This window comes from Aptenodytes patagonicus, chromosome 9, assembly GCF_965638725.1.
Source record: "Aptenodytes patagonicus chromosome 9, bAptPat1.pri.cur, whole genome shotgun sequence".
In the NCBI taxonomy this organism is placed as follows: domain Eukaryota; kingdom Metazoa; phylum Chordata; class Aves; order Sphenisciformes; family Spheniscidae; genus Aptenodytes; species Aptenodytes patagonicus.
The window spans coordinates 16,323,287-16,344,655 of NC_134957.1; the positions used below are offsets into that span (position 1 = coordinate 16,323,287).

Here is a 21,369-nt window from a genome sequence, read left to right on the forward strand (position 1 = left end):
CAAACCAGACAAAGCAGCGTGCCTTTTTAGTAGATCCACACCCGGGGCATTGCTTCTTTGTGCCTGCTCCTCAGCGTCCCTGGTTTAGTTCTTGCACTGTAACTTTAGCTTTTCTTCTCATCATGCTGTCTCACACCCTGTGTGAGAATGAGTGTGCTGCTTAAGTTCACACCCCTCCCCTTGCAGAGTCGCACTTCAAAGAAGTCCAAGTAGTGACACAAGTGATTTTTATTAAGTTGTAGGACTGTATTTTGTGCTCTGAAGGAACACTTACTTCACATAAAGGCTTTGACATTTTTATAGAAATGGCTATAACTGTGTTATTTCATACAAGGAAGAATTTATTAAGCCCAGATCTGGATCTTCTTTTTATGTTATGCAGATGACTAATAATAACCCTTCTTCATTACCAGCTCAGTGCTCAGGCCAGGGCTGTTAAATCCCCCCTTCCCTTCAGACTGCATCTATCAGACTGCCACATTAGGCTGCAGCCTAATCAGAATTCATAAAACCAGCCCAGGCTCGTACTGGATACGAGGCTGCAAAATTAAAACCTGAGTTGCAGAACACGATGTTTCTTTGGCTATTGTGAGAAGAGCAAGCCGAGGTATTTTGGGGCATGGTGTGCTGAATGAGGCATGACACCACCTTGATTACTTGCGATTATGAAAAATTTCACAACCACCATACAGTGGGGAAAAAAAGTAAAGGTTCATTTATCTCACTGCTCTGGTCGGATTACACATGGGGCAGAAACGTCCTGCTTCTTGTATTTTCAGGAGCGGTTTCCACTGCGTGCCATTCGGCCGTGCAATCTTCCCCTCAAACACTGCTACTGCTTGCTCTGCTCTTGCCCCGGAGGTGGCTGCAGAGGAGGGCTGGGGTGCATGTGGCACCTAGCAGGGCTGCTTGGGACATGCCTGGGAGGACCTCACTGCATCCCAAGTGATGTTTAGACCTTCACACTTGTAAGACAACTCTTGGTTCTTTGAAAAATCTTTCAGTGGGTTGGAGTTGTCTTTGGGGTTATGTGATACGCTAGAAGTTTAAAAGCAATAAGGACCTTTCCTTACATAAAGTCAACAGAGCAGCGAAGTGCCTAAGTGAGTAGTCATCCCAGACGCGCCTATTGCTGGATATTTGGGGGCAGCGCCCTGGGAGGCAGATGTGAATTTGAACTTTCACTCTGTATCCCAGAAGAAAAGCCCATTTCTCCTCAGTCTGGGATGACCACCCAGTCACCGAAACTGGGTAAATGTGCTGGGGAGAATAGTTGCTTCTCTGGCTTCTGCGTGCTCTGAAAATACCAGCTGAATCAAGTCCTGTAGGTGAGAAAAGTAGAGGAACACCTTATTTGTGGATGAGATTTTGTGTGGGCTAAGCACCAACTGTTCAGTATCTTTTGTGGATGGATCCAGCCCAACCAATCTGAAGTGGCATGTGCTGAGTGAAAAAATACATATCTGAGGGAGTTCCTGGACGTAATTCGATGGAAGAAAGGGAGAAGAAAAAGGCATTCCTGTGAGTTTCATTTTCTTTGCAGGGGAAAGCTATCAGCACTCTTCCCAGAGCAATTCCAGGAACTGTAATTATGCTTTTGTGTATCAAAGGAGAAGTGTGTTTACACCTGACCTGGTCTCTGGGGAGATGAGATGTTCTGTCTTGGGAAATTGTCACCTTCAGGCTGGCTGCTCTCACACAGCTATTGCACAGCACAAATTTCCCCCGCAGTGTGGTCGTAGCAACCTGCCAATATTCACCCAAGGCAACAACAGTCTTTTCTGCTTTCATGGCCTTTAGGTCAGACCCTGGCCTGTCAAACAGTGCTGATGCTAATGGGACAGATTCTTCAGAGCTCGGTCTGTGATTTCCATTATATAGCATTAACTATAAAAAAGAAAAGTATTAGTATCCCAGCAAAACACAGAGATGATTTAGATACAGGGTAATTACCTGTACTTAGGTCTAGATTGGAGCATCAACAGCTCCTGCTCTTCCTGAACTTGTGTGCAGCTTTTCGTTAGCATCCCTGGGCGTGCCCCAGGTCTGCTGCAGAAATGGCTGTGCAAAGCACCCGCGGTCCCAGTGCGAGGACAGCCGTGCGCTGCACGCTTGGGGTTCTGCTTGCAGCTGGGTCCTCACAGGTACTGGTTTGGTTTGAGCCTGTGTTCGGGTATCTGGCAGTTCACTGGCGAGCAAAGCAGGTAAGGACTATAAAACTGTAGAGTCTGTAAATGAAAAGTGGATGCTGGATTATAAAATATTATGAAATTAAGCTAACGTTTTTTCCCCTTTACAGCCAGAAATAAACTTCTTTGATTAGGGCCCAGCTACGTTTCCTTCTCTACTGAAATAATTTCAGAAAAGTGCAGCCTGCTTCTAGAACGGGCCTTAAAACAGCGTTTTTAATGAAACACAGCTAAATAAACCGCGCAGACCCAACCATCCTTCCTGCCCAGGGCTGCCGGAATGGCTGGACTTTCACGGCACCCCGAGCCTGATTTGGGGGGGGGGGGGGGGGCGGGGCTGCACAGTGGTGCTGAACAGGAGGACGGCGCAGCCCGGCTGCGCTCCCCCGGGCGGCCGCGGCCGCGGGTGGGTGGGTGCCGGGGGGGGTTCCCCGGCAGCCGGTGCTCATTCCCTGCTGAGCAGCACCATCTAGAGGCCGCCGCCTTCACGGGGCGCCGGGCGGCAGCAACCCGCCCTGCCCGCCTGCGGGGACGGCTCCCGGCAGGCAGGCGGGAGCTCGGCAACTCCCCGGCGAGTGGCCGGGCGAGGGCTCTGCCCTCTGGCTGCTCCCGGCAGGGAGATGCCATGGCTGTAGGAGCACCAGCGTGTGCCGGCTCTGGGGCTGCCCCCAGCCCTGTTCGGTGGCAGGGGGAGGCGAAGGATTTCGTTATTTAAGGTACTGCAGCCCTGGCAGCAGCAGGAATGGCGCCTGGGAAGCACAACCGGGATGCGGTGTTTTGGCCAGGCACAGGTGACTCTTCTGTTTGCAATGCACTCTGCACAGGTGGAAGCTGGAAGAGATCCCCGGCGCTGAACGCATCGACTCCGGCTCTTTGAAGCACCCACTCTTTTCACCAGGTCTCTTCCTGGTCACCTGAGTTAAGCCTCGTTTCGTGCGATTCACCTGCTCCTCGAGGCGCTGGGAAATCCAGGAGCTGGGAAGCAGGTTCAAGAGCATTTGCACAGCTCCCTCAGTGGAGGTACTGCTTCAAGTGAGGAACAGGACAGTCGCAGCTGGGCTCTGGAAGCACAGCAGCCAGGCACCACTGTGCCTCTCTGAGCTTGAGCTCAGGTGAAGCTTTGCTATCTTTCAGGGCCACTTCTTTTGCAGATAGTAGTGACCTACAGTTAAACAGAGCAAGGCTCGGAGATGCTGACAAATAGCAGGGGAAGTTTCTGGTATGGTTTTCTTCGTTGGACTACTTAGAAAGGACTTTGCTGGGGACTGGGGCTGAGGTCCTCTGAGGAGGACCTTGTTCTTCAGCTCCTCGTGAGGCTTGGTGTTGCTCACGTCCCACAAAGCTGCTCTGGCGGGACGAAAACAAATGAGCAACATTGGGCTCTGGGGAGGAGTGGGACATTGCAGGCTTCACAGGTGGCCTGAAGGGAAAAAAAAAAAGAAATCCCCTGTGGCATTATGCATTTGGCTTTATAGAAGAAGTAAACCCTAAAAGGGTGCAGTATCCAAATGTCTAACGTAGGGGAAGGGCTGGGGAAGTCAAATTGCAAGTCAAGTCCTTCTGCTCCAGGCTGGCTGGAGAGGCTGGTGAGTGGTAATATGATCAAGCACCAGTTGCCTTCAAGTAAGTGGAAAACCAGCTCCAGAGCAGGTACAGCTGACAGGGTCTCTGCTGGCCCTATCCTATGCGTATTCAGGAACAGATCATCAGCAGCAAGAGTCCATGCGCATAAAGTTAAGACTCAGAGTTAAGTGTTTGCTAGTTAATGTTCCCAGGGGAAAGATGGTAGTTTTGCCATAGCAGTGAAAGGAACACCTTAATCCTTAATTGAGTTTACCGATAACCACAGTTACATCATACTTATCCATTTTTCAATATATCAGATTACTTTTGAATGGGACCTTCTAAGCTGAAGAAGAATCGGCCCAAAAAAGAGACCTTTTTTCCTCTGCATGCAACAGTCACCATGTCTTAACATGAGATTTTGTTAAAGGCCAAATTCCTACTAACCTCAGCAGAAACAGTAACAAGCAAAGGAAAGACCAGCGAGAGAAACATCTCCCTGCAAGAAAGAGACAGGGAGAGTCAATGAAATGTGAATATTATTTATTTAGAAAATGATTGTCATATCATTGGTGGGCATCAGTGAAACAGAAGCATCCGTCATCTAGCCTGGGGCTACTGCGGAGCTAATGCTCACATTTCCATGTCCTGTATGCGGAGTACTCAGATGTGTGCTGTTCGCTGCAGCCTTTGCAGCCTTGAAGCATAACTAGCACGTATCGAAGCTTTTGTTTTTTATATTTTCTAACATGTTTTATTACTAACTTTAATTATTGTCTGTAATTTTTACCATGAGGGGATGACAGAGCAGAGACCTTTCACGCAGCACCAAGTGGATAACTACTGTGGGGCTACTTCTACTGCTGAAGAAGTCAGTTCAGTTGTGGATGAGGGAGGAGTGTCCTGGTGAAAGACCTGACAGAGGGAAAGGGGTGTTTTCTCATTTTCACGTGGATAACAGGAGCGTGCGCCTGTATGGGGAGGGAAGCCATGGGGCAGAGACATGAGGTAATGGAAAGTTATGACAGTGGAAAGCAAAGCGAATCTTGCCCAGACTTCTGCATCTCAAGGTCCTCCAAGGCTCCCTGTTCTTCATCAGCTTCTCAAAACACACAAGTCCCTGCATGCAAACCAATTACAGAGGCAGCACTGATGTGCTTGCCTGTATGCTGAAAAGACTGGAGGTGATGAGAAGTCTTCACTTGGAAGGAGGGGTCATCATGTCAAAGGGAAAGGTTGAGAAACAGCGGCCTCTGCAACACGCAGGGTGCTTTGCCCTCTTCATGTCTCCCTGTGACTGTATCCCATCCAGCCGGGGTCTGTGGAGCAGGGTCCTTCACTGCCTGCTAGAGAGCTGCTCCAAGGATCCCTATCTGTCCCTGTGACTACCGAGGGATCTCCAGTAGCAGGCTTGGAGTGTTTTGTCCTTTCTTTGCTAGTTTATGTAGAAAATCAGAAAAAATGAAGTCTAAATGCTGAACTCCTCTGAGAGCTTCAGCTGCTTTCCCATGTGAAATTTAAAGGCTGTAACTCGTGTCCCTGGTGAGGTCTCAGAGGAGTTGCAGGCGGGGCTTCCACATGTCCAGGGAGAGCATCGCTGGTTCTGGTGTGCAGGGAAAGTGGTGACTTTCTCCCACCTTTTTGATATCTCCAGATATGAAAAATCTCCAAAGCTCCAGATTTTCATATCCCATATCCTTCCTGTGGTTACAAACCAAACAGACACATATTTGTGTTTTTAAAGTGTAGAAACGAAGCATCCTCGTAGATATTTGACTACACAGTTGCGCAGTGGCTGCTGCTGAGTGACACATGCTGCGTTCACCTTTTTCCAGAAGCAAAGCAAGCATCTGTGCTTTGGATAAAGCAGTGTTTCACTGGAGAGCCCTGGGACGGGAGCGAGGACACGCTGTTGATTCACACTGCAGCATCTCCTGGTGACTTGCTCCTCCTTGTGCCTAGCAGGAAAGCTGGGGGAGGAGAGAAGCCTGACTTGCACCTCTCCATCCTTCTTGATGGAGAAACTATGAACTGTGCGACTCGGTAAGTCAAATACAGACACTCGTGTCTCCTTTGAGCAGTGTTCATTCACCTGAAAGCCAGACAGGCTCTGGCTGGATTCAGATATCTTTTGGGTGAGTACTGGATCCAAACAAAAATAACTCCTGTCAGTGTAGCTGACCCTGGAGATTTTTATTAGCTAATTAAGATGCCACGTGCAAAGGACAAAACTGAAACCAGAGTCTCAGTTAAAATTTAGCTACTCTATTAATTGAGTTGAGGAAGTCTGGCTTACATCCTAAGCTGTTGGCATCCTGCATGGTTATAAGAATATTACCATTAATTTTACCGGAGAATGCAAATAACATCACTGTCATACTGACAGATGTAACATGTAACAGGATGGGGGAAAAGCTGGTACTATTATAACATTTTCTAAATTTTATAAATTTTGTGGTGGGGTGGGCCCAGCATGCTGGATCTCTGCAATGCTTTCCAGGACACAGGATGAACAGGAACCATTTTTTGTGTCAATCGCAATGAAAATAAAATAGAGATTCGCAGGAGCGGGGAGAAGGGAAAGCAATTTTCATGTAGTTGATGTTGTGAAGCTCATCAGAAATCCTTTACTTTTAGGACTGTTTCAACAAAGAAATGACAGGTTTTAAAATCCTCCCACACAATGCAGTCATATAGTAGTATCACTAATTGTTGTGATATAGTATTATTTACTCCTAAGCACTGTCTTTCTTATCTCTGGTTTAAAGTACATGTGTACGTATGTGTTTGTATCTATCGATTTATCTGTCTAAACCAAATCTTTCTGCTTAGCTTGAGAGTCCTATGGTTCACCTGAAGTCAGCCTGTGCCACAGCACCGAGGGGAATGTTGAGCAGCAACTGCAGAGCTACAGCTCAGCTGAAGGTGCTCTTTCTCTTCCTTTGGGAGTGGGTACTTCCACCACAAAGCCAAATGTTTTAGGAATTGGAGAGATGCAGTTCTGAGGTGTCTAGGAAAAGCTGACACCTGCATTTCTGACATTTTTTTCTGGAGCATGGAGGCGGTTTTAATTCTTTCTTCTCTACAGTGATCCACAGAAACACTGTTCCTCAAAGCATGCTCTTTACCTTGTCAGCCAGACAGAGCATTTTGCCTATTTTATCTTTATTCCCAGTTTGTCTGTCTACACAGTGCGGACATAGCTGGCTTGTAGATCTTACCAGGTAATACTATTTGTTTGAACTCTGGTGACTGCTCAAAGGCACCAATGACTACTTCAGGGGGCCACTTTTGAATACAGCAGCTGTTCTTTCCACCTTATCTTCTAAGTTTTGCACTTGTAGACAAATATGCAAAGCCCCTAACTTATCTCACATTTTCACAGTGATCTTCAATGGCAGCAACAAAAAGCAGGGGCAAACAACAACTAAATACACGCATTTCTTCTGGTTGCTTTATTTTGACTTATCTATCATCAACATAGTAGTTTTAGGTAAAAAATCCACAGAAGATTGCCTCTTATTAAAGGAAAAAAAAAAATCTGTTTCATGCACATAACCATGGCATGAGAAATGTGAGTTTAAGTCCTTCCTTTGCCACCATCTGGACAAGTTTCTATGACTTGGGCAGGTTCTTTAGTATCAGATACACGAATGGGGGTCCTAGAAGTATTTAGCTGAATCTGTTGGGGTTTGACTGCTCCACTAAGACCTTTTTAAAGGTCTCTAGTCTCTGTTGCCAGTTGCTCACAGTGCCTGGCCAAAGATTTCCCCAGTTCTCTTTATAAAAAGATGGTGAGAGGTCTGTCAGGACCTGGTTGGTGCCAGAAACCTTTGATTTCTAATTCATTTTGAAGGAGTTTGGGACTTTGAGACCTAAACAAAATGAGGACTGTATTTCATAAATTGGATTATTTCCAGAGAATTTGCATTCCTGTCCCTGAATGGGCTTTGGAAGTACTTTTACCCCTGTACTGTCCTTTCAAAGACTTAACATTAGTAGTAGGCGATGTAATTGTATTATTACAGGTCTGCCAAGAACAGCAGCCTTTGAGAGAGAGGTTCACAGATCTGGGGAGGGGAAGACTTTACAGTCAGTGTGCACTCATGCATATGAATGGTAACAACTATATTTTCACTCTCATTCTCAGCCATTTATGATGGACCACAGTCATAGCACTGAGAAGTAATTTTTTTGTTCGCCATGTCACTTTTATAACCATCAGTCTTTTCAGGTATCCTTTTCAAGTATGTGTTTTGTTTCCGACTCTGCAAGATGAAGGTAAAATGTGGTCCAATTCTTTGCTGAAATAACGGTACTAGATCCCGAGGGCCAGTGCTGAAGCAGCTGGGGAGCCGTGAATCTCCCATCATCAGGTGTATCACGGGGGACAGAATGCAAACAGCATCGCTCTGTTGTCGTCTGACCCATACGTTGGGTAAGAAGGCTGTAATGTAACAACTTGGCCAACCTGACTGCCAGGCAGCAGCAGCAATGCCTTCTCCAACAGAAGGAAAGCCACGTGGGTATGGCCATAATCCAGCCCCATAGCAAAGGACCCTTTCCCTCTTATTCTCCACTAATAATATTAGTCTCAAAGCCAAAGGGGAATGCTTCACATCAGGCCCTTCTGAAGAACTTACCGGAGACCCAGGTTGTTTTCTGCTTCTTCTGCGCTCACCTGTAAGCAAGGCATGGCTGTAAGCCTGCTACTGAGGGTATCTTTTGAAGTCATCCCAGAGCTAGCAGGCATAAAGTCTTACAGTTCCCATTCCATAAAACAACATCCTTTTTACGAGTAGACATTATTCAAGCCATAGAACCCACGCATGTTTCTGTACTCTATAAAACGTGTCTCTAGACCTGTACAGGAGACAACTGCTTTTCCTGTTTATCTGTATGTGTGGCGTTGAGGGCCACATTTAATGTTTGTCACACAATCCCCTGCTATTCAGATTGATGGATCTCCCTTCCCCTACTGATCCCAGTGCACTGCAGCCCTGGCTACATCCCGCCCTGCCTAGAGGCAAGTATGCCAACCTCGAAAACTGCTCTGCTGATACGAGATATTGCCTGGTTGTATTCGTTCCAGCCACCGTCTTGCTTCCAGTGGTGCCTGTGAACACAGCAAGAGGACACTTTTATTTTCTATGTCACCTGCTGGGACCTGGTGCTGCCCGGCTGTCCCGGCTCGGTGCCTGCAGAGCGCTGGCTGCTGCAGGACAAACCCACTCCAGGGGCAAGCTGGCAAAGATGTAATGGGGATGATGGCAGGTAGAGTTCATGCCTGTACCTCAGCCCTAATTGGTTTTCTAGTATAGGTGCAGGTAAATTCCTTAGAGAATCAGATAGGGAACATATAACCACCTAACAGAATAAATGCAGAAGGCACCACGTAACCCTAGATGAATGGTTTAGTGCCTCTGTGTTTGGATATAAAGGTAGAAATGTCTCCAGTTTTTGATGGTTTTCCTGGGCACTTAGAGCAGCCCTGTTGTTCTGGCTTTGCCGAAGATATTTTTCTTGGGAAAATTCTAGTATTAACTAGTAAAATAATCTCGCCTTTGTGACAAAACCCTTTTGGCAAAAGTGGAAAGTGGTTTGCAGTCTGTCTCAGCTAAACAATACTGTGAAATTTTATCTAATAATCTAGTGTGAAATTAGTTAGATGTGTCTTTTTTTGCATGCATGATCAAGTTACAGTCGAGGAACAGATTTTCATCTGGTCTCGAGCTCAGAGGTAAACCCTGATGCTGTGAAATAAAACAAGCCCTACAAGCTCCTGCAGTTGAATGCAGGTGCCAGGCACTACAGCAGCCTGTCTGCCTGAGGGATAAGCCTGTCCCTTTGCAGCTTACTGCTACAGTAGCTCAAAACTGGGATTTTAATGAACTCTCTGAGGGTTTTCAAATTCCAAGCACTTTTTATACACGTTGCCCATCACGGCAAACCAGTGCTGTGATGCTGCTGCTCCTAGCGTGGGGTCTTTGCCATGCTGCCTGATGCACTGGATTGGACTATCTATCTGGCTTTTTTTTATATTCTGTAGAAGAGAAACATCACCCCTATAACTCTCCATCTTCATGAAAACCTGTTGTATTTTCCAAAGCTAACTATAACCCAAATAGCAGTGGGAAGAGGCTGTTTTCTGTGCATTTGTGCTAACATACACTATTTTTCGGAAAAGTACCCCCCCAAACCTGCAAAACAAATCCACAACATCCACTCTATAGTCAGCATTGTTTGTCTGGGCAGAGGTATAAAATGTCACATTCAGGTTTAATTGCATGTAACATGCAAGACTTTGATTACATTTGCCTCTACAGAAAAAGGGATTTCCCTTTCCTTCAGTATCTGGAGTCTCACCTGTAACTGGTAAGTATGGATTGACTTGTATCAGCTGTGGGAATGAAGCCTTTCCCACTCTATTAATGTAGGCGCCTCAGGTATTTCACAAAGCATGTGGAAGGCAGCCGCTTCCATCAGTAGCCCTATGTTTTCTTTGCAAAATGACAGCAATAATAGTGGGAGGTGGAAATTAGACTGTGAGGCTTCTAAGCTCCGTTAGCCAATGGGGTGTCTTAGCTCTTTGCTCTAACTTATCCTGGGATGTGCAGTAACAGCAACAGGATCGTAACAGGGAATATACCCCTATAATGCCCATATAAATGGTTTCTTTGCTGACCCAAGCATTAACGTGACTCTGGTTCTATTTCCACAGAAGCTGGTGGCCAACTTTGCAACATGCTCTATGCTTTATATTGAAAAGTCGGGCTTTTGGCCCGGAGTATCATGAAGAGTTAGCCAATCCATTTATTTCACCTTTTGTGAAACGTATCTCTTTCTGGGGTGTAGAGGTTCATAAAACAGATAAATAGAGAGTATTTCTAGTATTGCTGGAGCCAAGAACATCAAGAAACTGAAAGAAGAAGGACTAACATCTTTAATTAGATCAACTGACATCACTGGAAAAAAAATGACAGTGTTCCAGCACAGAATTCCTTATTATTCAGCAAAAGAGACTGAGAGCCCCTAGGATTGTGTAGTTGTTTGCTCAAGCTCTATCAGATGGTGTAATAAAAGATGTTATCGCTCCCTACAAATGACAGCTCTCTTATATAGGAGTTGTCCCTCCACACTGCGAATCCAGTCACAAATGTTATACATCCTGCCCCCAACCATGGCAAACCATGACTTGAAATAAAGCCCTGTCTCACAGCTGCTCTTTCTTCTACACCATCTCCTCTGGGGCTAAGCTCTAACCATGTAAAAACATTTACTAATTCTAAGCAAGTGGTTAACAGCTTCAAAGCTGATGCTGCACAGCGCTGCTTGTTTGTTGCTGGGAAATCTCATTTCAAAAGCCAGACCCTTGGGGTCACTTGGCACTTCTGCAAGATCAGGCCTTGTAACCCGAGTCTGTTACTGGCACCAGTAACCACGGTCCCTTCCCCACTCCAGCTCCTTTTCTGATCATCTGGTTTATATCTTCCTTATTGATACATTACCATGGAAACAAACCTTGAAAAAAAATATTCACAAGCAGGTGGTTTTGTTTTTAAATATTATCTTTTTAGTTTTCACCTTTCCAGCTCCGCACGTGTTGGGGGGATTCTTTTTCTCCATCTGCCACTAGATGGTATAGCTTCAGCAGGCACCTTCCCAGCGGCTCTGCACCCTTGCTGAGAGGCAGACCCCCAGAAAAGCAGGGGCCTCGGCGCTCCTGCGTTGCAGAGCACCCCGTCCGCACAGGCTCTGTTCTCAGTCTGAATTTCAAAATGTGCTCACTACACCAAATGAGCCCAAATGAACCGAGTTCAGCGGTTACACAACAGGTTGCGTTTTCATTTTGCTTTTAATCTTTTACAGGCAGGCTGCAAGGCAATTCACAGAGACCAGCTAAAGCAGCTGCAGTGTGAATGAAGCTGAGGAGGAAAAGAAAATGCTCCAAGCACTTGGAGGTGCATGGCCAGAGTTACCAGACTAACAGACTTTCTCGCTCCATTTACTGGGCGAACAGGAATCCCTTCACCGGCAGGCAGTCCTCTCCATAGAGCTCACCGCTGGGAGCTGGGACAGTGTCCCAGGAAAGGAATTGCTCTGTACAGGCTTTATTTTTTATACTCTTCAAGCATCCCCTGGCAATTGTTGTTGAGGACAACGTCTTAGAGTAGCAGATCTTTGGTCTCAGCTAAATTGGCAGCTTCTTGTGCTTGCAGCACAGTTTCTGCTTAAGGGCAAATTTTATATTTGCTCTATAATCCAAAAGGTAAGACAGGTCTGTGGTCTGCCTAAAATTTCAGAATACTTGATGATACTTGACATATAAAACCTGAAGCAAACCAACAAGACTTTGTATGCTCCAGAACTTTTAAAATAACTGACACAAAAATGCAAATAAAAAGCTTTTTTTGCCTCACAGTTGCAAAACTTTTCTAATAGTTTTGTATTTCCTTTATGTGCTTATGAAAGAAAAGCAGTTAAACATGCAGGAAATCATTCAGCAAAATTGTTATTAGTCTAGTAGATGAAAGCATCAGTGTGATGAGATATGAAGTAATTTTATGTTAAAAATTAATGACTTGGGCTGTTAAGCTTTGAGTGATTTGCTACTTTCTAATGATTGATATGCATCTTTATGGTAAGTTTATATGATGTGAGACTTATTCCACTTCTACGTTTCCTCGTTTTGTTGTTTCATTATTAAACTCTCTTATGTCATTGCTTTTCCTACTGGGGAAACAAACAGGAAAGTCAAACCAGAAGTGGAAAGAACATCATGTATGTAGTGATTAAATGTTCAGCGCACCTACATTCATCTTTTTCAGTCATCTGATTTATATCTTAACTATGCACTGATTTTTTTACCAAATTATTTTTGTTCGCTAAGTAATCCACAAATAAAACCTGCTCACACATTTGCGTTGGATTTTGTGAGTGGCTAGCTGGAGTTTAATTAGATGTTTTTAAGAACTAGTTTGAAGTTTTAAGCTCATGTTACACAGCAAACCCTCCTTCCATCCCCATCCAACTGGGTATGGGCTACAAGGCACCCCCCTGGTCCACACCAGCCCCCTTCTGCCCCTTATGCAAATCATCTCTCTTGCTCGCTCAGGCAGCAGTGGAATCAAATGAAAGGAGGGCTGTCATGTTTTAAAAGAGCGTAAAATTGGTTGGTTTATAGTGAAAGTGTGACTACAAGAGCCAGACCTTCCTCCATAAGCACTGAATAGCCTAAACTGTGCTGCATCTTGACAAACGGGAGGGAGTCGCTGACTGAGCTATGTTCATTGCTGAAAAAAAAATGCTTCTAATAAAATTCACCTTCTTTCTCACATATACTGGAGAAAACATAATAAAAGGCCTCACTATCGACAATCAGAGGGGAGAAAATCAGTGTTGCCCCTTCCCTTCCACGTTTACACACTGTAGCTGCTGGTGCAGTGTAGCGTCCGTTGCCTCTAGCCTGGACGAGGGAAATTCACTCTGGGTGAGCTCTGAGGCAAGCTCACAGCAGGAATTACCAAGAACAAAGTGCTTATTTCCTGATCTTACTGCTTGCAAGGAAAACAACCCTTTCTCACATTTCTTCTCCTCCAGGGTCATAGGTAGCAGGATGCCATGCTGGCCCATGAGAGAAAGAAGAGGCCACCGTGCTGTGCCACGTGCTATGTGGCACTGCAACAAGGAGCAGGGCAGGGGCCACAGTGCTGGGCTGCAGAAAGGCTGGATGTCCGCATGCTGCAGGAAAACATGAGGAAAGAGTCATGTGTGGAGTTAGTGACTCACACAATTAAGATTTGGCATGGCTGAGCGGTAAGGTGGCAACACGGTTTTACCATAAAAGGGGCAAATACGTTCTTGCTGTGGTATATGAGATTCAATTAAACGGCAATGTTCAATTAAACAGCTTCCAGAGCTGTTGTTTGGAAGCTTGCAATGCTTTGCATTCCTGCTAGTGCTGTTCATTGAGTATAAACAGTTAATTCCGCTGCAAATGAGGCTGATTGCATACCACAGATGTTGTAACACTCTGGTCTTCTGTTGAAAAGCTTTGGTTCAAGTCCATCCCTTGGCGAGTATTTAAGCTGAGTAAAGTAGCTTCAGCAGGACTGTGAATTAATAGCTTAAACAGAGTGTCATCTTGCAAATGCTTAGTGCTCAGCCAGGCTACAGAAGAGCGAAATCTGCCCGAGTCCTTGGTCTCTCATTTGCAGCACCTGTTAGTTACGTTGGGAACTGTTTCTTTCAGATTTTGACCAGAAATTTCATCTTTGGCTAGAGAAGGAATTTTGATTAACTTTAGTGCCAGGAGAGCAGGAAACCTGTAAGAGAACAAACCTCCCTCCCAACAGGACAACATAGAGAAACTTTGCAGTTTCCCTTTGGGGAATGCCTTAGCCCTTGCCAGTGTTTTTTCATTTATAGTGTTTTGTACTGGTGAGTTTATCTCAGTAACATCTTTTTTTGGCATCGAGACCACTTCCATTTGCTGGAAAGCCTTGACCTTCACCTAATGCATTCAAGCGTGAGCACGCTCAACTGCAGTTTCGCCACGCACAGGCACTTTCCATCTCCCCCAGGGAAAGCACTCCCAAGCAGCACAGATTGCGCTGCTGTTTCAAGCCCGCGGTGAGCCTGGGCGGGGTATTTTTCCCCGTACAGAGACAACGCTGCCCAAGCACAACAGAAGCCACGGCTGCAGCCTAGGCCCGGGCTCGTAGGCGACGGCCGTCGCCCACCACCTCTCCACGCCCTCAGCCCTGGCCGGGCCGGCCCCTCGCCGGCAGCTAGGCCGCGACAGCCCCGCGGTTGCTATGGAGACGGCGCCGCGCGGAGCTGCCGCCCCGCGCATGCGCCCGCCCCTCCGGCGGGCTTCCGGCAGACCGGAAGCTTCCGTAGCGCGGGGCGCTGAGGGGGCGGCGGCGGCGGCGATGGAGCGCTACGGCGAGCCGGCGCTGAACGCGGTCCCCGTGCCCGACTTCAGGCAGTAAGTCCCGGGGAAGGGTAGGAAGGGCCTGGTGACAGGAAGGTGCTGGCGGCGGGGAGGGCGGGAGAGACAGGCACCCCTGCGGGGTGGCAGGGCCTGGCGGCGGGCCGCAGCCTGTCCGGGCGAAAGGGTGTCTGCTAGGCCGCGGCGGGCGGGGATCGCTCCCGGTACCACCAGCCCGGGGTGGCGGCGGCGGTGGAGGGGGGGTGCAGCCGCCGGGGGGCAACCGGGGAAGAGTGTCTGCCCGTCCCGAGGCAGGGGGAGCGACAGCTCGGGCCTGGAGGAGCCGGAGGGGGTGGAGGAGGCCCCGGGTTTGCCTTGGCCGTGCTGCGTAACCCTGGGCAACCCCGAGACCCGAGCGTGGAGGCTGGTCTGCAGTTAAAAGCTCCGTGTTAGGGCTGAGGTTATACACGAATATTTGTTTTTGCTGGATGGGGAAGTGATGAAAGTGTATCAGTGTAAGAAAAGTATTTGTCAACAGTGGAGTTTTTAACTTTGGTAATAAGCTGGAGGTCATCTTATTCTTCTATGGGTAGGTGTTAAATAGGGAATAGTTTCTAATTTCCATAGGGAAGGTTTGAATGGGGTTATGCTTTCCACCCTGACAGACCTTGAAACAAACTCTAGTAAAGGAAAAGATTTCGAATGTCTTTTTTTTTAAGCTACTTAATATGCTACCTAAGTGTATGGCAGTACATGACCAGCAAAAAGTGCTGTTGGCTTTAGTGTAAAAGCTGTGTGTGGCTGCACATCACTGCCTTTTGATGACTGTCAGAGGATGAGATTATTTTTTTTTTCCCACTTCCACTTGTTTTTCCAAAGAAATGTCAAGGATAAAATGTGATTTCAAGCAATATGCTATGGCACAAATATGTCTTGATAAAACTTTTTGAAACTACTTATACAAAAATTGCTGTGGAGGTGCCTGGGAGTTTTACGAATTATGTATCCCCGACTTGAATTGTTTTTTATGCATATTTGTGTTTCAAAGCCTTAAGGACACATGCCATTGAATCTGGTAGTCTTTGAAAGTCAGAAGGGTATTGCTTGGCTTACATGTTTACCTCAGCATAAAATAATGTAGTCAGCCAAGCAGAGTGAGTGAAAACTGGTGGAAGCACACACAAAAACAAGCTGTATGTGGTGTTTTGTAGATACAAAACCTGTTCTTAGCAGATCAAGTTCAGGGAGACCTTACCAAGTACATAATCCTTCATTGTGAGTCTCTTGCTCGAGGTCTTCTAGGTTTAGGTCTGTGAAGGCAAAAAACATTACTGGTGTTTTGGTGTATTAGCTCCGTGTTCTGATTATTGCTACAGTTATTGCAACTTTCTCAGTGGAAACTGAGAAATTATTTTAGATAGAGGAACAATACCTAATAAAAAGGAACTTCACATCCAGTAGTAAGTTGTTAAAGTCATTCTGTGTACTTCCCTCTGTATCCTAGCCTGTAGGATTTGTCATTTTCCTAGACTTGTAGTTATTTTTTCAAAACAAAAAAGGGAACTTGGCAAGTTTTAATACAGAATACTGTCATATGACAAGCACATGTGTATCTAATATTAGATATTTAATAATTATGTAACAATACACTGATAAACATATTAATGTAAACTCCCTACATTGTTAATGCTTGCAAAGCAATAACAGGGAAAAATCTGAAGACTGTTCTTAATTTTGTTTGTGAGCTTTGACTGGCAGAATCATTACATAGTTTTGAATACTGTGATTTTTCTATTGCAGCCAACAAATGCATACCCCAAGTCTTTATCGCTTCCAAATGATACACGTACTCAATTCTTGAAAAGTAATTGGCTTCTGTTTGGGACGAGTTCTTGTCCTGTTTCAGGCATATATATTGTGAGTTTCTTCTGTGTGTAACTCTTCTTATTTATTTCAGAAATGAGGGTTCATTAACATCAACTTTAAGAACGCTTCTATTCTTCACAGCTCTAATGATCACATTACCTGTTGGGCTATATTTTTCATCAAAGGCTTATGTATTTGAAGGTAATTCTGTTTCTGCCAATTAGTGTTACAAAAAAGAGGAAAAGCACAGGCCTCTAATAGCATCTTTGTTCTCCTTCCTGTTTTGAATATTTGTTTCCTTATGCAGACTAAAGGCCTTGTAATGTCGAATTAGAACAGAAAATTACATAAATGGTCGATGCATCCTTCCCTGCATTGTGGTCTGCAATCTAATATTTGCTGTTTGTTATACAATGGTTTATGTGGTATACAGGTGCATCACTCCCCTTACCTAAAGGGTATCTAACACCACCCTGCAGCAGACTTTTGTCAGAATCGTCAGGGATATGTTTCCTGCAGGTATTGCAAACTAATTGTGTATTCAGGACAGAATAATGTTTACTGGGTTTATTTTTTGCTTTTTAAAACACACCTGCATTTGTAAGTGTAAACCAGTTAAGTCATATACCCAGTTTCAGATACTGAATATGGTTGCTTGTAGAGCTTTCTTTTAATTTAAAAAAAAAAAAAAAGAAAAAAAAAAAGAAAAAAAGAAGAGCTATTTTAGCTGTTTGTTTGGAGCAGTTCTGTCAAAGTGCTAACAACCAGCCACGTTCCAGCCTTGATTCTGCAAGGCTTTAATACTTTTCTCCTGCAGTATTAGGAAGTTATCTCCTTCAAAAGCGGGGAGGAGGGAGGGAGAAAGCAGTTCCTTTAAGAGCGGTTTGTGAATATATAACTGAGTTGTTCCAAGATGATTCTCCTTTGGTGTGTACTGCTGTGTGTAGTTCTGAAGCTGAAAGCTTGTTAAGTAACTTTCAAGATCCTTTTTAGCATGTTTGGGTTGGTTTTGTTGTTTTTTTTTTTTCCTGAGGTATAGCAAGCTGAGCCTTAATTTTGCTGTATCAGTTAATGACAAGATCTGTCAGCACTGATAGGATTGGGTCTGTGTTTGGAGGGTGGTATTTTTGATGCAATGTGTGGTTTTTTTGTTTGGTTGTTTTTTGGGTTTTGTGGGTTTTTTAAAAGAATGAAGAGAAATGATATTTTGGTATTTGGTCTTGTGATATTTGAAGGCTTATTTCATGTGAGATGCATTCATGTATCTTAACTGGTGAGGAATTATTGTTTTACGGTCTAAATATAGAAGGTAGAAGTCCTCTGAATTTAATTGTTCTACTATTTTATCCTGTTATAGTGGCAAATAAATGATATTATTATCTCCCCCCTCCCCCCCCCCATTTTCCTGCCCCATAAAGAGAGTTACACTTACGAAAAAAGGATGTTGAGGTTTATTTGGTGCTGGAAGATAGTAACAGAAAAAGTGAATGTTATAGAACTCTAAGCTGTTGACTTCAAAACCAGGGTATTTTATCTTAAATATTGAATAATTGCAGTGTTGCTTTATTCCAGAAATAGTTTCAAGGTCTGTAATTATCATGGTGAATTCTTTCCTAGGAATCTTTCTGAGCTCAGTCTTTTGATACAGGAGTAAATGTAACTCTGGTCTTTAGGAAGAATTGTGATTTGCTGTTTCAGTGTTCCCAATAACTGATATTCTTTACTTTCTTTATTTTCTCAGGTACCTTAGGAATGTCCGACCGAGACAGCTATTTTTATGCTGCCATAGTTGCTGTAGTTACAGTTCATGTGGTACTTGCTCTCTTTGTATATGTAGCATGGAATGAAGGTTCTCGACAGTGGCGGGAAGGCAAACAGGACTAGAAAGAAGATCATCGTCATCTGATGCCTACAGACTGTAAATCAAATTTTTGTGAGCTGAAGGAAAAGCATTCTTCAAAATGTATAACACACATGTACAAAGATGAGGCTAATGTCTCAACTCTGGTTAGAATAAGACTTGTGCTCATCTTGAATGTGTACCAGTGTTTTCTCTAATGCTGATGGAAGTTGTTCTTTAGCCAGCCTCTACTAGGTCGAGCTGAGGAGGTCTTCACCTGGAATTAGAATGAAATAATTATACATTTTTGAAAAAATCCTGTAGCTTTTTTTGCCATTCCTAGTATTCTTCTGGCTTGCTCTGAAAATAATATTGGCATGAAGCAAGCATTACATTGTCGAGTAATTAAATTGCTAGTTAAAAAAACCACATTACTCACTATCCAACTACAGTGGAAAAGATGGGATTTCACTTTGCTGTGGATAGTTTCCCAATTTATGGGTGTCATGGTTTAACCCCAGGCGGCAACTCAGCCCCACCCAGCTGCTCGCTCACTCCCCCCCCGGTGGGATGGGGGAGAGAATTGGAGGGGTAAAAGTGAGAGAACTTGTGGGTTGAGATAAAGACAGTTTAACAGGGAAAGCAAAAGCCGCACACACAAGCAAAGCATGACCAGAAATTCATTCACTGCTTCCCATCGGCAGGCAGGTGTTCAGCCATCTCCAGGAAAGCAGGGCTCCATCACGCGTAACGGTGACTTGGGAAGACAAACGCCATCATTCCGAACGTCCCCCCTTCCTCCTTCTTCCCCCAGCTTTATATGCTGAGCATGACGTCATATGGTGTGGAATATCCCTTGGGTCAGTTGGGGTCAGCTGTCCCGGCTGTGTCCCCTTCCAACTTCTTGTGCACCCCCAGCCTGCTCGCTGGTGGGGTGGGGTGAGGGGCAGAAAAGGCCTTGACTCTGTGTCAGCACTGCTCAGCAACAACGAAAACATCCCTGTGTTATCAGCACTGTTCCCAGCACAAATCCAAAACACAGCCCCATGCTAGCTGCTGTGAAGAACATTAACTCTACCCCAGCCAAAACCAGCACAGTAGGACAGACATAAATAATATATTTCTGAGTTTAGAAGTAATTGCAAAAATAGAATTGGTTAGAAACTCGGGTGATGTCTTTCTAATATGAAATACAAAGATTTTTTTTGTTTTCAAATGTAATTTGAAGTGTAAAATTCAATCTTTAATTTCCTTTTGGGGTGCATTGTTGTATTACTGCATTGCTCATCTTTCCACTCTTCTACAGTTAATCTTGATGATGCGAAGGAAATGGCGTAGCATATTTTTTTATGTCTTTACATTTATGTATCTCCTTGATAATTGCTAAAGGATGTAGTTGGATTTCCCATGGTAAAGTACTATAACAGCTATAAGCCGCTCTAATGGCTAGTAGAGGAAGGCAAGAGAAAACAATCTGTAGCCATCTGCAAATGTCCTTTATGAAGCAGCACATGAGAGTGATCACATGGAAAACTTGCTTCTTTTCATAAATATTAACTTGTACACTGTGAAATGATACAATATGTTGATTGTTTTCTTTTTTCCTTGGTTGTGTGTAGAAACTTTCTGTAGTCAAACCATAGTGAGATTTTTGTATTGTAGGGTAACCTGAATTTCATTTCACTGTCGTGCTGTTGTTGGCAAGCTTTTCAATCTGTAGGTAAAACATTTTTCCGAAGGTTCCAGCAATGCATAGAACTTCCCTAATGCTGGTGATTGATGTTAAGCTGTTGTGCTTGAGGTAGTTCCGTTAATTTGAGTTTTCCAGTTCGTTGTATTAGTTGAGCATTTTTTGGAAGTGTTTTGCTTAATATAGGGCTGGGAGTGGTTTTGGTGCTACGCTTGTCCATAGTAAAACTTATCCATAAATGAGACAAAAATCAGTTATCCATAGCCAGTGGCTTGAGGAATGTGTTCCCAGGTCTCACTCCTGCCATCTCCACCCCGGTCCCAGGTGTGCGCAAGCATATACACCATGTCACACTAGTGCAAATGAATTTTTACGTTTTGTTTCTGAAACGTTAACTTTTCTCATCCAGAAGCCCATTGTCAGGTTGCTGCCAGCAAACGAGAATGGTCTCATAGTACTTGAAATATAAATTTAGTTTGTACCTGGGCATATTGGCTTCCTGTTCTCCAGTATATGAACTGTACATTGTAGAACAAATACTGCCTTTTAATAAAGAACTACCCCGCAATACAAGATCCAGTAAACAAGCACTTGTGCTGAACAGTTTTTGAATAATCTCTTTAATACTGCTCATGTACAGCACAGCTTACGACAAATAGATCAGCTATAGCACTGTCCGGTAGCTTTTTTGGCGTGTGTTTGGTTTTGGTTTTTTTACTCCATTTATAGTGGAGAATAAATGGGAGCATAGCAGTCATGCTTTACTAGCTGGGTCTTGTGCTATATCTCTTCTATGTTTCACATACCAGAATCCCTAGGCACTAAGTTAATTTCCTAGCAATAACAGGGAAATAATTGCGTATTATAATTGTTTAGTTACAAAAATCTGAGAAGTTGGACCTGTGCTGTATCTATAGGCACTATAATGTCACAGCAGTTGGGGGTAACGAGCTGAGCATTAATCCATCCATTAGAAGATCTTTGAAGATAATGCTTTGATCCACAGTGTTCTCCTTGAGAAAAGAGGCAACGCATGAGTCTCTGCATAGTAACAGCCCTGTACTGGGTTTTATGTTGCCTATGCTTGGGAGTTGGAACAACCACTCAGGTAAATGGTGCAATGAAAACAGTCGGGGGGTGGAATTATACCATGACTAGGGAGCTCAGAGAACAGAAATTGCAGCCACACAATGTAGAGTGTACCTGGACTAGGTACCCTGCCGGGACTCCTGTTGTGCTTACCAATACTAAGATTTATTATATTTTAAGAGCTTTGTTGTGGTCTCTT

General features: G+C 44.5%; 1 protein-coding gene across 1 annotated transcript; it reads left to right on the plus strand.

Moving 5' to 3' along the window:
- Window positions 1-14,605: 14,605 nt before the first annotated feature.
- VMA21 (vacuolar ATPase assembly factor VMA21) lies at window positions 14,606-20,687 on the plus strand. The gene is made up of 3 exons (XM_076347244.1): window positions 14,606-14,742; window positions 16,643-16,752; window positions 18,293-20,687. The coding sequence occupies exons 1-3, from the start codon at window positions 14,606-14,608 to the stop codon at window positions 18,433-18,435; spliced, it is 390 nt and encodes a 129-aa protein (XP_076203359.1). The 3' UTR covers window positions 18,436-20,687.
- Window positions 20,688-21,369: the final 682 nt, after the last annotated feature.

Excerpts from the sequence above, each read along its gene's own strand:
- VMA21 (XM_076347244.1), top strand. The coding sequence starts at position 14,606 with ATGCGCCCGCCCCTCCGGCGGGCTTCCGGCAGACCGGAAGCTTCCGTA. Across the intron at positions 14,743-16,642 it reads CCCGTGCCCGACTTCAGGCA|AAATGAGGGTTCATTAACAT; the intron begins GTAAGTCCCGGG and ends TATTTATTTCAG. Across the intron at positions 16,753-18,292 it reads AAAGGCTTATGTATTTGAAG|GTACCTTAGGAATGTCCGAC; the intron begins GTAATTCTGTTT and ends TTATTTTCTCAG.